Below are 13,363 nucleotides of genomic sequence, written 5' to 3' on the forward strand. Positions count from 1 at the left end.
CACCTGTCAGAGAGCAATAATGAATCATGATGACAAGAGTAACAAAGAAAAGGTAGACAAATATAAACTACAGATGTTACAGAATGGATGGCTACAGTGACAAAAAGTGTTCATATTAGTTATTCCTGAGCGTAGACAGAAGGCCTCAGGGGTCGGATCAAAGACCGGTCGTATTAGACCGTACTCTGGGACAAAAGGATTTCCAAGAACCCCAGTTTAAGCTGATAACAACAGTCTATTGCTAAACTACTGTTATGAGGATGTACAGATGCTCTAATGCATTGTTTCTCAACCCACCTGTGGGTTACGGGAGATTTTGAATGGATCGTAGAGGGATCATAAAATTGTACCTGTGTCGGCCGTAGATTCTGACTGACACCGCTTCCCGACAGCGCACAAAAAAATGTAATGTTACTTTCAGAGAAAGTCATGATTTTTTTACTCTTTGACTTCTTATCCTGTGGGTAGGAAACTTTAATTTAAACTGAATCTGGAAAACAGTGTAACAACAAGTAGTATGCACAATGATAATATTGTGGAATTTAACTTGAACAGAAGTTTGGGAAATCCGGCGCTGACTTTGTGCTTGTTTTGACAAATGCATTTTTACTTGAGTAATGTTTCCTCTTTATATAAGCTGTTGGTCAAGAGAGCACAACATATAGAAACAGAGCTAAAAAGCAAGTTAGTAAACCCCTGTCACAATGATCCGGGTGGCTATAGTGTTAAAGGACAGCGAGGACCCATGTGAGTACCTCTGTCTTGACCTTGAGTTTCCGGCTGTCACTTTGAGGGGCTATTTACTGCTATCACAAACAAACAAATGCCTGCCGGAGGAAGGAAATAATGTAATAGTGATGCCGTTGGTCGTACTAGGAGGGATCGCTGTCTGGCTGAGTAACAGTTTAACCTCTCTTGGCCCTCCTCAGTAGGTCGTTCATTTGTGTTGCAGATAGCATATCTCTACCATGGCCCTCTCTGGCTGCCAGGGTTTGGCTCTGCGATGTTGTCCTTTCAATCAGCATGTAATTGGATCAGTGGCAGCGATTAGATAAGCATGATGTATCTGGCTCAAAACAATGATTTATACAGCATCAGAGCCACATGATCTTCTCTGATCAAGTCCATCAACGGTCTTGGCTTGACACATTCCTCTGTGCTGGTTTGACACAAGCTGTGCCAAGGAGGACCACATAATATGAGCATTGATGTGGCCTCAAAGACACACACCTCTATGTGCTCACTCATTAAAAACACACATATGGAGAAAGCAAAAACGGGAGAAAGCATTAGATAAAGCATTCTCTTTCTAATCCTCTCACTTGACTAATTAAAGATACTGACAGCTTACTGTGTGAGGCCTTATCCCCCGATCTTAAGCATCTAAATGCCGAGCAGCTTTTACCTGGGTTTAGGTTTAGAGCACTAGGTTCAGCTATTGGTGTTTTGGTAACAGTAGGGACCCAACTATCACTGCCAACAGATTAACGTGACAAAAGAGCAAATCTAAGCAGCGAGGATGGATTAACATGTTCTCCTACACCCTGACTTCATGAATGGACATAAAAAAAAAAATCAATGAATGAATGTACTCAGATTCAATGGACTGGAATAACATGATTGAAAAAGATTGTACAGAAATTCATACAGTACTGATGATAGAATGAAAGACGATCCAGAAAGAAAAGAAGCAGAAAGAAACTCACTATGTAAAAAATTTTAGAATAAAAAAAAAAAAAAAACATGAATCATCCAAGGGGAAGACCAAGAAACATTGCACACTGCCACTCAGGTAACAGCATGCAGGAATCTCTGCATTTTAATTGCTAAGTAGATGATCTGGGATTATCCCTCATAAAATGTTATTGTCCTGAAAGGAGACAAAGATATCTTGTGATCTCTGTGGGATTTAATCTATTGCCATCTCTCGGAAGAAAACAGACCTGTCGCTTTGACCAAAACAGGGCCGCCTGCCCCACCATCATCACCTAATGGATGTCACTATAGAGGGAATCAATGGGGGCTTTCTTATGGAGATGAGCTGAACGTTAGGTTGTTGACTACACCCCACAGGCTGAAAATACCTGGGTATGGTTTTCTCTCACCCCTCTGAGCCACTGAGAACATATACTGTACTGTAAAAATACAGCTGTTACTCTCACAAGTCTTGTTAGATCTTTAAATTAATTAATAAATAGAAAAGTAACAAGTGGTATGTATTCTTACAAAACAGCCTAACCTATTTATTTTATTAAAGCATTTTCAAAATGCGCTTCACACATTTTTAGTTCAAAGATATAGGAGCCTCTTGGCAAATCGGAAGGTTTCTCGCTCTTGTCTGGAACTCAGCAAGGTCAATTTAGACATGCAGCCAAAATCTGCCACTGTTTAACTGATAAACTGCAGAGTACTGAAATGAAATGAAAAGATGAATTCATCCAGGAGGAAGCACGTATAAATCAGCCCTGGTGTCAGACACACATGTACAAGCTCCCACCCACCCACACACTGAAGATCAGAAGGAGGATGTGATAGTCCCTCTGTTGTGTCTAAGCCTTTAAAACCATAAAAGCAACACATTGGGATGCCATTATCTATTAGCCCTAATCCAAAAACCAAACATGTTTGATCGAGCGATGAACACCTTCATAATTATCTATGTCTGAAAGTCAGCTAGCTTTGCTTTGTGTGGTTATATTTCAAGGAATATTACACAACCATTTGATGTTATTTAAAAACACAAGGCAAACAGACAACTGCTACGTCTATAAAGGGAAAGTCACCCCAAAAAATAAATGACTCAAAGCAACAGTGTTTTTTCATACTGTTGACTGTATAACTATTTTTATGGCGCGATTTCCAGGATATGTAAGGATGCAAGAGAGAAAAAAACGTGCTGGTAAAAGAGAAATGTTATTTATTTCAAGTATTTATGTGTTTCTAAAACACTCTGGGAACAATCGTCAGGAAGGATCTAGGGGGATGTTCAGCCTTTTGTCTAAATATTAGATTTAAGAGCTTACACATATTAATGTGTATAAACATGAATATTGAAGTCGTTTATAGTGTTCTGGACAGGGCTATTTTAAAACATAATCATTATTTGAAGATCCCTGTGACCAAATTGTATCCAAAGACCCTCTAATGTGTGTTTGTTTCATTAGATGTAAAAAAAAAAAAAAAAAAAAAAAAAAGGTTTGGAGCCTCCGGGTAAGAGGTCCTGCGGGAGGTGTTTTTTAGTGGACAAATGATTGACAGCCCCTTGGTGACATCACTGTTCGACAAAAAGAGTCGCAGGGGGAAGAGAAGGCACCAATCAATTCAACCACTACGCTGTGGCGCACAGAGGAGAGGCGACGCGCTTCGAAAACTGAAGCAACACGGTCCAAAAGGAGCGACACTTGAGTGAGAAGAAGGAGCTCTGCTCTCAACTTTTCTCTCAGCGAACTGTTTTTCTTTTTGAAGATGTTCAACCAAGATGCTTTATACTTAGATCGCTCCTGCCTACGCGAACCCGCTTCCTCATAGACTTAACACACGTTTATTTTTTCCCCTTTTTTTCCGTGCTGACCAAGACCTAACCCGATTTGCAGCTGGTGAGAATATGTGCGAGAGGCGATCGGCGAAGGGCATGGGCTGTCTTTGGTCCCCCAAGGAGAAGCAGCGTGGATTTAACAGGAATTAATGTGGAATTTATCGGAGCTCAAAGGTGGAACGACGACCGGACACAGCGCTTCCTCGTCAGGTAAAACAAAACCAGTGGACTTTTAACACTTAAAACAAACACTAAAAAAAACCTTATCTTAAATCACGTCAACAGTGTTTAATAACTTCATTACGAGGAAAAGTTTGCTTAAGATGTAAAACAACTGTTACCCCACGTAGAGAGACTTCCAGGGTGTGTGCGTAAAAGTAAAAACGTTCCCATTTTTGAACTTCAAAGAAAACTTATTTAAGGGACAAGTTCAGTTGAAAAATGTCATCACTTTAGAGGTCGTATTCCTCATATGTTGCTCAGTTTTTGATGTTTGTTATGTCTTGTCCCGGGCTACATCTGGCTCTGTTACGCACGTCAGATCTAACACCTGCGAGCCTCTTGAAGTAACTCTATCCCTTATGATTATACATGACCGTCAAAGCCTCTGCAAATAGACGCTTGTAGCTCTGTCTGAATGCATCTCCTGTTGCTCTCTATTCTTACTTTTTTTCCTGACAGCATTCTTTCATACTTCGTGGGATCTTTAAAGCCACGCAGACCTTCTTGCCTTTACATATCAACTCACCAAACACGATTTCTTATCTCTTCTAATTGGAGACTTTATGTCTGCAGTCTCCCCCACTACTTTCTTTGATTTCTTTACCGAGACATTCCCCCTTTTTTTTCCTTCTTTTTCCTCTCTCTCATACCTTCTGCACCTTGATATTTCCATGTTTCTGTTCATGTTAAGATCAACCCTGTGTTTCACGTAGACGCGCTATATTGCCTGCGGGGTTGATATTCACAGCCGCCTTTTTTTTTTTGTTGTTTCACTTCAAAGTGAAGAGGTGTCTTCTCCCCTCAATCACTCCTACTGTATGAGAGAATCCCACAGTTTGGGGAATGCTACAGTGAAGTCTACCTCATGTCAATACCTCAGCGCCAGTGTATTGACAGAAACCAACTTTCTCCACAGGGACTGACTGATCATGGTCGCCGTGGTCCGCTCTCTCATGGTACTGCTGCTCGCTCAGGTGTCGCTGGAAGGTGCTACGGGACTTATCCCCGAGGTCGGCCGGAGGAAGTACAGCGAATCCGGGAAGCAGACCCCACAGCAGTCGGAGAGCTTCCTCAACGAGTTTGAGCTTCGGCTTCTCAACATGTTTGGACTGAGGCGCAGGCCAACCCCGAGCAAGCAAGCCGTGGTGCCACAGTACATGGTGGACCTTTACCGCATGCATTCTGCAAACGGAGACCACAGCACTAAACGGCCCAAGAGCATGGGGAAGCAAGCAGAGAGAGCCGCCAGCAAGGCCAACACGATTAGAAGCTTTCACCATGAAGGTATGTATTAGTGACATACCTTTACCTGTCAGCCAGAGAGCTGCTCAGCTCTCTCAGACAACCCAAACCTATATTTAAACATGACTCAGAGCGTCAGGACTGAACTTCAGAGTCTTCACTGTTTTATGGAGCGTTAGTCACTTACAGGTGACACGCGTCGGAGTTATTTGTTACGCTTCAATAAGTTCGAGAGCGCGTAAAACGCACCGACACAATTACAAACAAGCATCCCATGCACAATTAAATGAACTGTAATATATGAAATGATGCAACCTTTAACCAAACATTCCCCCGGCGCAGCTGCCACTGGCTTCAAAAACATCAAGGGGCGGTGGTATCCCTGGGGTAATTTGTTTCTTAATAATTGATGGTGTTTGCGTGGGCTCTGAAAACAGTTTTTCCAGACACGCACCACAGGAGCGGGATAAAGGGCGGTGTGCCTGTGCGCAGGTGATAGTCATCACCCTGTTACTTCAATAACACACGACATGACATTATGCTAACACGCATTACGACAAAGTCATCGTGTCAGACTGAATTCTGAGTCATTTTTAGCAGGACTGAAATTAAAGGGGGGGTGGGGGGGGGGGGGGGGTGCTCTTATTCTTTCCAATTCAACCCTCTCTCCGTGCGCCATTACGCACGTTCCACTAACGCCAAAATTGCTCGCTTAGTTTATATGCTCGATACGCGCTGATTGTTGAATTCAGCGTTTCAGTTCAATTGCAATTTGACTTTCTAGACAGCTGCTCAGATGAATGAGGTTCACTCACTGGAGGTCTTAGATAAAGTGCATTCGTTTAAAGTTAATGATGAAGTGGCTTTAAAGTGTTGAAAATCTAACAGGTGGAATTTATACTGTCTGATGTTCTTTTTGTAAATTCAGTTTACCTCTTGGCAGCTGCTTAATGTACCTGAGCCTAATATTAACATGATTAATTTAAGATAAAAATAACTTTTACTGGCAAATATATATAGCTATATATACTCTCTATCATTCAATTTTCCCAGACTTCCCCCGTTTTACTACATACACGTTACTGAGTCCATAGGGGCTCCACACAGACTCCTTATACAGAGTCTTGAGTGTTTGAGTGGGGAAGTTTCCACCAGGGCTGAGTCAGAGGGGTGGTTGAGTGGTTGCTTGGGTGCTCTCCAGAGGCCTGGTGCAATGACACCCAGTGGCTAAACTGACACACTACAAACAAGCCTGGCCTGGACAGCCAGGCTGTGTGAGTGCTCCCTGCCCATGGCAGGAAACCTCCGGACCAGCCAGCACACACCTTGACACCACCGGCCATTACCGATGTGTTTAGACTGTGTTTACATATGCTCCCTTTGGCTCTTTCATCCTATGCTAACAGAGCTGCAGGGTTGTTAGTCTCCCCATGTCAAGAGACATGCAATTGCCGGCTGCTCTATATAATAAGCATGTATCTACAGATGTTAGCGCAATACATCAAAGCCAACAGCTCTAATCATTCATCACATCTGCCTGATGATATTAATTTCACTGGAATAATTAGTTCCCCTGCTATCAGTTTTCAAACAATTTCTCATGCCGAATAGAACATATTCACAGGAAGTGGCTGCCAGAGACAGGTCCGTGATGAATGACCCAACATTAGCCTTTATCTTTTGTTTTGGCATGCAGCGCAAAAAGAAATTAGGAATGTTGATACACTCATATCTGTGGTTCACACGTTTTTGACAAGCCTCGACTTGTTCACACACCCGGAGACAAACAGACGGAGAGAGTGAGAACACCACTGCAGAAAGAAACAGAAGGAGTGACAGAGAAGGAGAAATAAAGAAAAGAGGATTTGGGGCTAAGTGAACAGAGGGAGACGGGGATTTGGGAGCTGAGGAAGGAAAGAAAGAGAGGGATTGGGGACAGAGGAGAGGGAATGAGAGACAGGGGGCTTTCCCACATCAAATGAGTAGTGATAGGCCTAATTGAGGTCTTTGTGCCTCTGGAGGGAGGTTTAGGATGAGATGGTGGAATTTCCTAAATGCCTCCTTTGAAACAGCGCAGAGTTCAAAGTTTGTGTTTATTTTACCACACCAAACAGATGAAAAAGTGTGTCTATACATCAACGAAGATCTTTATAAAGGAAGAGTTCAAAGTGAGGCTGCCTGAAAGAAAATTACAGCCTTTAACAAGATTTTTGTCCTTTACTGCACACCATAAAGGGGAATACCAATCAGCTTAAGCATATAAATATGTATTTATTTCATAGGCACGGTGTCAGCTGTCTTTCAGAGAATAGGATCGTATTTCAAGACTGAGAGCTGTTTGCCAAAAATTATATAAGAAGATTTGCAGCTAGTCATTTGTGGTGTAGATTCTTTATGGTTTAGGTGTAAAAAGTGTCCTCTGTTCTCGCTCGACTTTTTAACAGCTAATTAAAGAATTAGTCGGCATTTATGCTGACATCTAATTCTCAAATTTACCAACCTTTACATTTATTTCTCATTTGTTTTTTTGGACTGATCTTTATCTTTGATGGTACTCCAATATTTGGCTAAACTTCTTCCATGAGCACTTAAAAGTGGGAAATTTGAGCAGCAGCCAATTCTCACAGGGTTAGTGTGTCATCTGAAGGCAGGCTGACTAGCATGTTTGATCTTATCACTAGATGGAAGTGTTCTGCTTTCATCTCCTGACATTTAACCAGGTAGATTTATGAGCTTGACGCTAATGACAGTATTACATCACCATGACAAGTTACTGTTTCACTGAGTCATACATGCAAATTGTTGATGCTTGTGTTATGTCTGTGTGACAATGGCCAACACCCACTCAATATAACCACGTGGCAGCTTGGCTGGCTGCACAGAAAGAAGGCTGCACGTTGTGTGCCTCTATTTGAGTGAGTGAGCCATGTGGGAAACCATCCTGCTCACAGTGGATCCATGAAGCCAGCAAGGATTTAATTAAATGTGTGATTTTTTTTTAATCTTGTACTGTGCATTAAGTTTTGGCATGCATTCATCTCACACTGTTTGTCTCTGTGCTATCTTTTGTAGAGTCTATGGAGGCCCTGGCCAGGCTGAAAGGCACAACAACCCAGCAGTTCTTCTTCAACCTCACCACCATCCCTGATGAGGAGCTCATCACCTCTGCAGAGCTCCGTATCTACAGGGACCAGGTCATGGGAGCCGCAACCCCCCAAAACAGCTCCAGAAACAGCAGCAGCAGTAAACATGCTCCTTCTGGTGGCTTCCATCGCATCAACATTTATGAGATATTTGGAAATCCTGCTTCTCATAATAAGGAACCTCTGGCACGTTTGCTGGACACTCGGCTAGTGCAGGACTCTTTGAGCCGCTGGGAGAGCTTTGACGTAAGCCCCGCTGTGTCTAAGTGGACCTCTGGGAAAGGCCACAACCATGGCTTTATGGTAGAGGTGCATCATCCAGAGAAGGGTGAGATGGATGGCAAACATGCCCAGAGAAGTAGTAGACACGTTAGGGTGAGCAGGTCCCTGCATGAGGACCAGGACTCTTGGCCTCAGGCTCGGCCTCTGCTGGTGACGTATGGACATGACGGCCGTGGGGACTCGGTACTCCACACACGGGAAAAACGTCAGGCGGCACTCCGCAAACAGCGCAGGAAGCACCAGCACAAGGCCAGCTGCAAGAGACATGCTCTGTACGTGGACTTTAGTGATGTGGGGTGGAACGAGTGGATAGTGGCACCCCCTGGCTACCACGCCTTTTATTGCCATGGGGAATGTCCGTTCCCCCTAGCGGACCACCTTAATTCTACCAATCATGCCATAGTGCAGACCCTGGTCAACTCAGTCAACTCGAACATCCCCAGAGCCTGTTGTGTGCCCACAGACCTTAGCCCCATCTCCCTGCTGTACCTGGATGAATACGAGAAGGTCATCCTGAAAAACTACCAGGATATGGTGGTAGAGGGATGTGGCTGCCGGTGAGAAACTGAAAAGACATAGTGGGCCAGAGAGACTGAAAGAGACATCAGAGGTTATTATTGACACCCGGTTTCCCAATGAAGACGTTTATTTATATGAAAGAAAGAGAACAGAGCTATTGTGGAAGAAGAAAAAAAAACTATATATGAATATATTTATGTCTACATAAAGTTGGGAAAAATAAATATTTTAATCAGAGGAATATTCCTTTTACTGGTTTCGTAAATGTATTTCTGATGTACATTTCAGATGGGTGCAATACCACATGAAGTATAATGCTCAGATTTTTATTTTGTATTTATTTCTATTATAACCACTTTATTTGTAAATAAATATTGTGTATTTATCGTGAAAAATGTAGTCGCTCCAATTTTCCAAGACCCACTAACATGAATCAGCCTTTGTTGATGAAGCAATGTCAAGGGCCGTCGTGTGTGGCTGGCTCGCAGGGGCTCGAATTCTGACAGAAATTAGCTGCAAAAACACAACCCATGACACGAAGCTCAAACTATACACTGATTGCAAACCAAGCACTGAACTCTTTTGGTAAATGTAACTGGAAACCAACAACAATAGAAAAAGTGTAGAAAGGAAAATGACAGAGCAGGGTCAGGCTGCTGCTGGTGTAATGAACTGCAGGAGGGTGTAGGGTCACAGGACAGGAGTGACAAGTTACAAGCCCACATATGTGATAGACTCCCGTGGGAGGATTAGCAAAACACCAGAGCATGTTTTCATGCATTACATGTCACTGCAAAGATCCCTGGGAAGGCCCTTCTACAAGCAGGCTCCCATGTTTTTTCTGCTTCCAACCATTATTAACCTAGGGTTAAAAAAAAAAAAAAGAACCTGCAGGGCTTTGAAATAGGGTTTATTTATGGTGAGATTTAGAACTGAAAGAATGCAAACTGTGGCAGACAGATACTTCTACAGGCGCTCAGTTAGGAAAGAGCCTACTGGCACTTTAATTAATAAAGACAAACAAACACACACCTGCTCCTGTCTACATACTGCACATGCTCAGACAGATTCACCTACACTTCAGAGTTTGGCTGCCTTTTCTTTTCAGCTCTGAGTCATAAGGTTTTGATGTTTTCCACACTGAATACAAAAAAAGGGTATCTTGTCAAAACTCTTCGGTGGTAGGAAATGAACTGCACCAAACACTGACACAAAAATCACCTAAGTATTTTTTATCCGCTGAAACACTAGAGAGATGAGTGGCAATCAAAACTATGTTGTGATGCAGTAAGACAGCTGAAAGCTTGAACACCTGAGTCAATATCTTCATACTGCAATTACGGCTGTACTATCAAGACCAAACTGAATTGGATGAAACTGCGCGAGAAAGACGCAGATGAAAATTTATAGTGTTGCCACAATAGCAGATCAGATAATGAGAGGGAGTGGAGAAACAGAGAGTTTTGTGGAGTTTGACTGACTGAGATTTCTGCTGTGTTTGCATTAGAAAGGGTTTGGAGGGATCACAAGGCAGCACAAAATGCTCTAAATAGAATGTTTTTTTTATGTGAGCGCACATTGGGACCGTGGAATGTTGGTTTTCAATCTCAGACACATGCATATGCTTGCATGGAAAACCAACGTGGTTGTTTTTTCAATCGTCTATTCTAAGGGTTTCCTGGTGGGCTTTTTCTCTTCAAAAACAAATGTGCATTGAACAAAGATATGCTTGTTACTTATATAGGAAATGTAAATCAAAACATCTAGAAGGAGCCGGGATACTTTCTTCACGGGCAGTAAAAACATTGAAATGTCACATTTTTTCATCTGCCTTAGATCAGACCTGTTTACCCTTTCTTATCCTCTGAGGGTGTATTGCACCCGTCTACTCAAGATGATGCAACTATCAAATTATTTTTTACTCTCCTGACATGCACACAGAAACACACACACACACACAGGCACCTCCTACGCCCCTTCCACATTTCAGTTTGAATCTTCCGCATGTGTTATTTTATTCTACCTTGCATCTCCACCCCCCTTGGTCCCATCTGGAGTCCATTTCTCCTTTGTGGACCCCACCATACCACAACCATGCACATGGGCTGCACATACCCCTGCCAGTAGCAGCACCATTTTAATGGACTTCAGGAGGAAGTCACTTCCATGGCACACTTAATGAACATTCGATAAAAATCAACACAAGAAGCCAAAACCCCAGAAAAGTTTTGGGGGATTTCTGATTTAAAAACTGTTATATTTAGTGGGTAGCCTTTATAGTTCAAGTCCATAAACCTTTCATTGGGTTGGGTTGAAATACTGCACACAGGGTGGGTGACACATGGGTAGAACTTCCGAAATTTCCCTCCTTCACCCCATCCCAGCTGAACCGGGTGCCAGTTTTTACTGTGAGTTGGCCACTGTTTCTCCTGCTTCTGGGGTGACTCATTCTCTGCGCCATGTTAGTATTAGACAGCTCCTCTGGGAGCACTCCTCAACTTCTCACTAAGAACAGGGGTTGGGGGTCAAAGTAATAAGGACCTATTATCTGTGCCATTACTGACTGACTTCCAGGCTCATCACGACGTCCAAGGCTAGAGACTTCCAGTGTGGTCAGCCACTGGTTGATATGGAAAACATGTTTTAGACATTGGATCTCTTTATCCAGCTTATGCACAGAATGAACTACAAAACCATGAATTTTATGGCACCAAAGAACTGAGAATGAGCTAAATTTGAGTCAGTGTGATTCTCTGTATTCCACTATTTAGTTATTTAGTTATAGTAGCACAACTGTGAGAAATGTGTTCTTGGCAAGACTCTCTTCACCTGCTACACAGACCTCTGCAGAGTCACTCGCTGAAAAACATATTTTCCCCTTCCTTCTCCATGAACATCTGGTAAATCTGTTAAAGGTGTCCTTCGCTGTCTTTGTTTACGCACAAATGCACAACAGAGTAGCCACACAACTGATGAGCATAACACTGGAAGCTGGGACTTACTAGCGTGGCAGGGCTTGTACGTTTCTGTTTGGTGTGCAGCAAACCACACCGAAACTATCTGCAACTCCAAACAACCCAAATCATAAGGTTATAAAATCAGATTTCCAGATTTCTGGCTGGCCCAGAATTGGAAAGTACGCTGTGTGTTGTGTATCTTTGATGAAACAGGGCTCAGTCATATTGGGAGATCTCAGTTGGCTCTGTACCAAAGTGGGACACGAAAAAGTTCGAGAAGTAAGGAGGGACAGTGGCCACTTAAGAGCCATTTCCAACTCCGACTTTTTTTTTCTTCATGTGCTGCACACACTAATTTTAGAGGTGGTGCACATGGTGTTTTTTCTCTGTATTCTGAGAAGAGCTAGTGAGATGACGTCCAGCATAGCTAAGACTGTGGCATCTGTGCTGCAGCTCTGAACACATCAAACAGACGGCCGTCCACAGATTCAGGAGCTGAGCAAATATGGAAATTACTTTTCCAGAATCACTGCATAGATGACAGTACTTCTACATAAACAATTTTAACTTTTGATCATTCATTATACATACATCTGCATGTACAACCACATGTGTATGAGGAATTTCTGTGGGCACATTTGCCGCAAATACCCAAGTTTTGACTTAAACCTCCTTTGGGATACTCTTGTTTTGTGTTGATATTGAGGCACCCTGTGGACTAGTCCCTTATTTTGTTTTGTTAATGCTTAAGTAGACAAAAAACATCCTGCCGTCTCTTAACAGTCAAATGTATTACACATTGTGAATATTTGCTGCGGCAAATGCAAAAAAAGAGTGTTTCTTCATAGTGTCATAAATGTTTTTGACACTTACTCCATGGCAGCGGTTACAAGGATTAAAGATAACTATTTAGAAATAGTCAATTGCTGTTGATGATCTCATTTGGTTTTATAGGTCATATAGAGACAGTATTTATTTCAGTTGTTGTAAAAACTCCTCACAGGAGCTTTAACAAAATGTGGTTTTACATTCAGAGTATAAAAGCTGGAAAAGACAGGCATATAATTGAAAACTTTGCTAACTTGCTCCTTAAATATCCTCTGCTGCTGCTACCATTACTGTAAGAGCTAATCATCCATGCAATCTTAGTGAGGTTGGCCTGAAATGACATGCTGAAGTCATTACCTCTGGCAGAGACCCAGTGGAAGAGACCATTATATAGCCTTACACTCACAGCAGAATAGTCCTGCAGCTAAGCTTTGGTAGAGTTATGCATATGCTGCAGTTATGTCTGCCATCATGATATGAGAATTAAGTCAGTGCAACCTAAGAGGATGGACAAGACCTTAAGCTTAACACTTGTTAATTGATGGGCAATAGGGTACAGATCAGGAGAAATGATCACAAGAGATGTACATGTCTCGTGTAAGGAATTTGTGAAATACACACATTTCTCTGATAGT

The 13,363-nt window shown here is 42.4% G+C and overlaps 1 protein-coding gene across 1 annotated transcript; it reads left to right on the top strand.

The window, feature by feature from the left end:
• The first annotated feature begins 3,307 nt into the window (after nt 1-3,307).
• bmp2b (bone morphogenetic protein 2b) lies at nt 3,308-9,338 on the top strand. Its single transcript, XM_061052443.1, has 3 exons — nt 3,308-3,745; nt 4,674-5,041; nt 8,072-9,338. Exons 2-3 carry the CDS (start codon nt 4,687-4,689, stop codon nt 8,983-8,985), a joined length of 1,269 nt encoding a protein of 422 aa, XP_060908426.1. The 5' UTR covers nt 3,308-3,745; nt 4,674-4,686; the 3' UTR covers nt 8,986-9,338.
• Nucleotides 9,339-13,363: the final 4,025 nt, after the last annotated feature.

This window comes from Labrus mixtus, chromosome 12 (assembly GCF_963584025.1).
Source record: "Labrus mixtus chromosome 12, fLabMix1.1, whole genome shotgun sequence".
Taxonomy (NCBI): domain Eukaryota; kingdom Metazoa; phylum Chordata; class Actinopteri; order Labriformes; family Labridae; genus Labrus; species Labrus mixtus.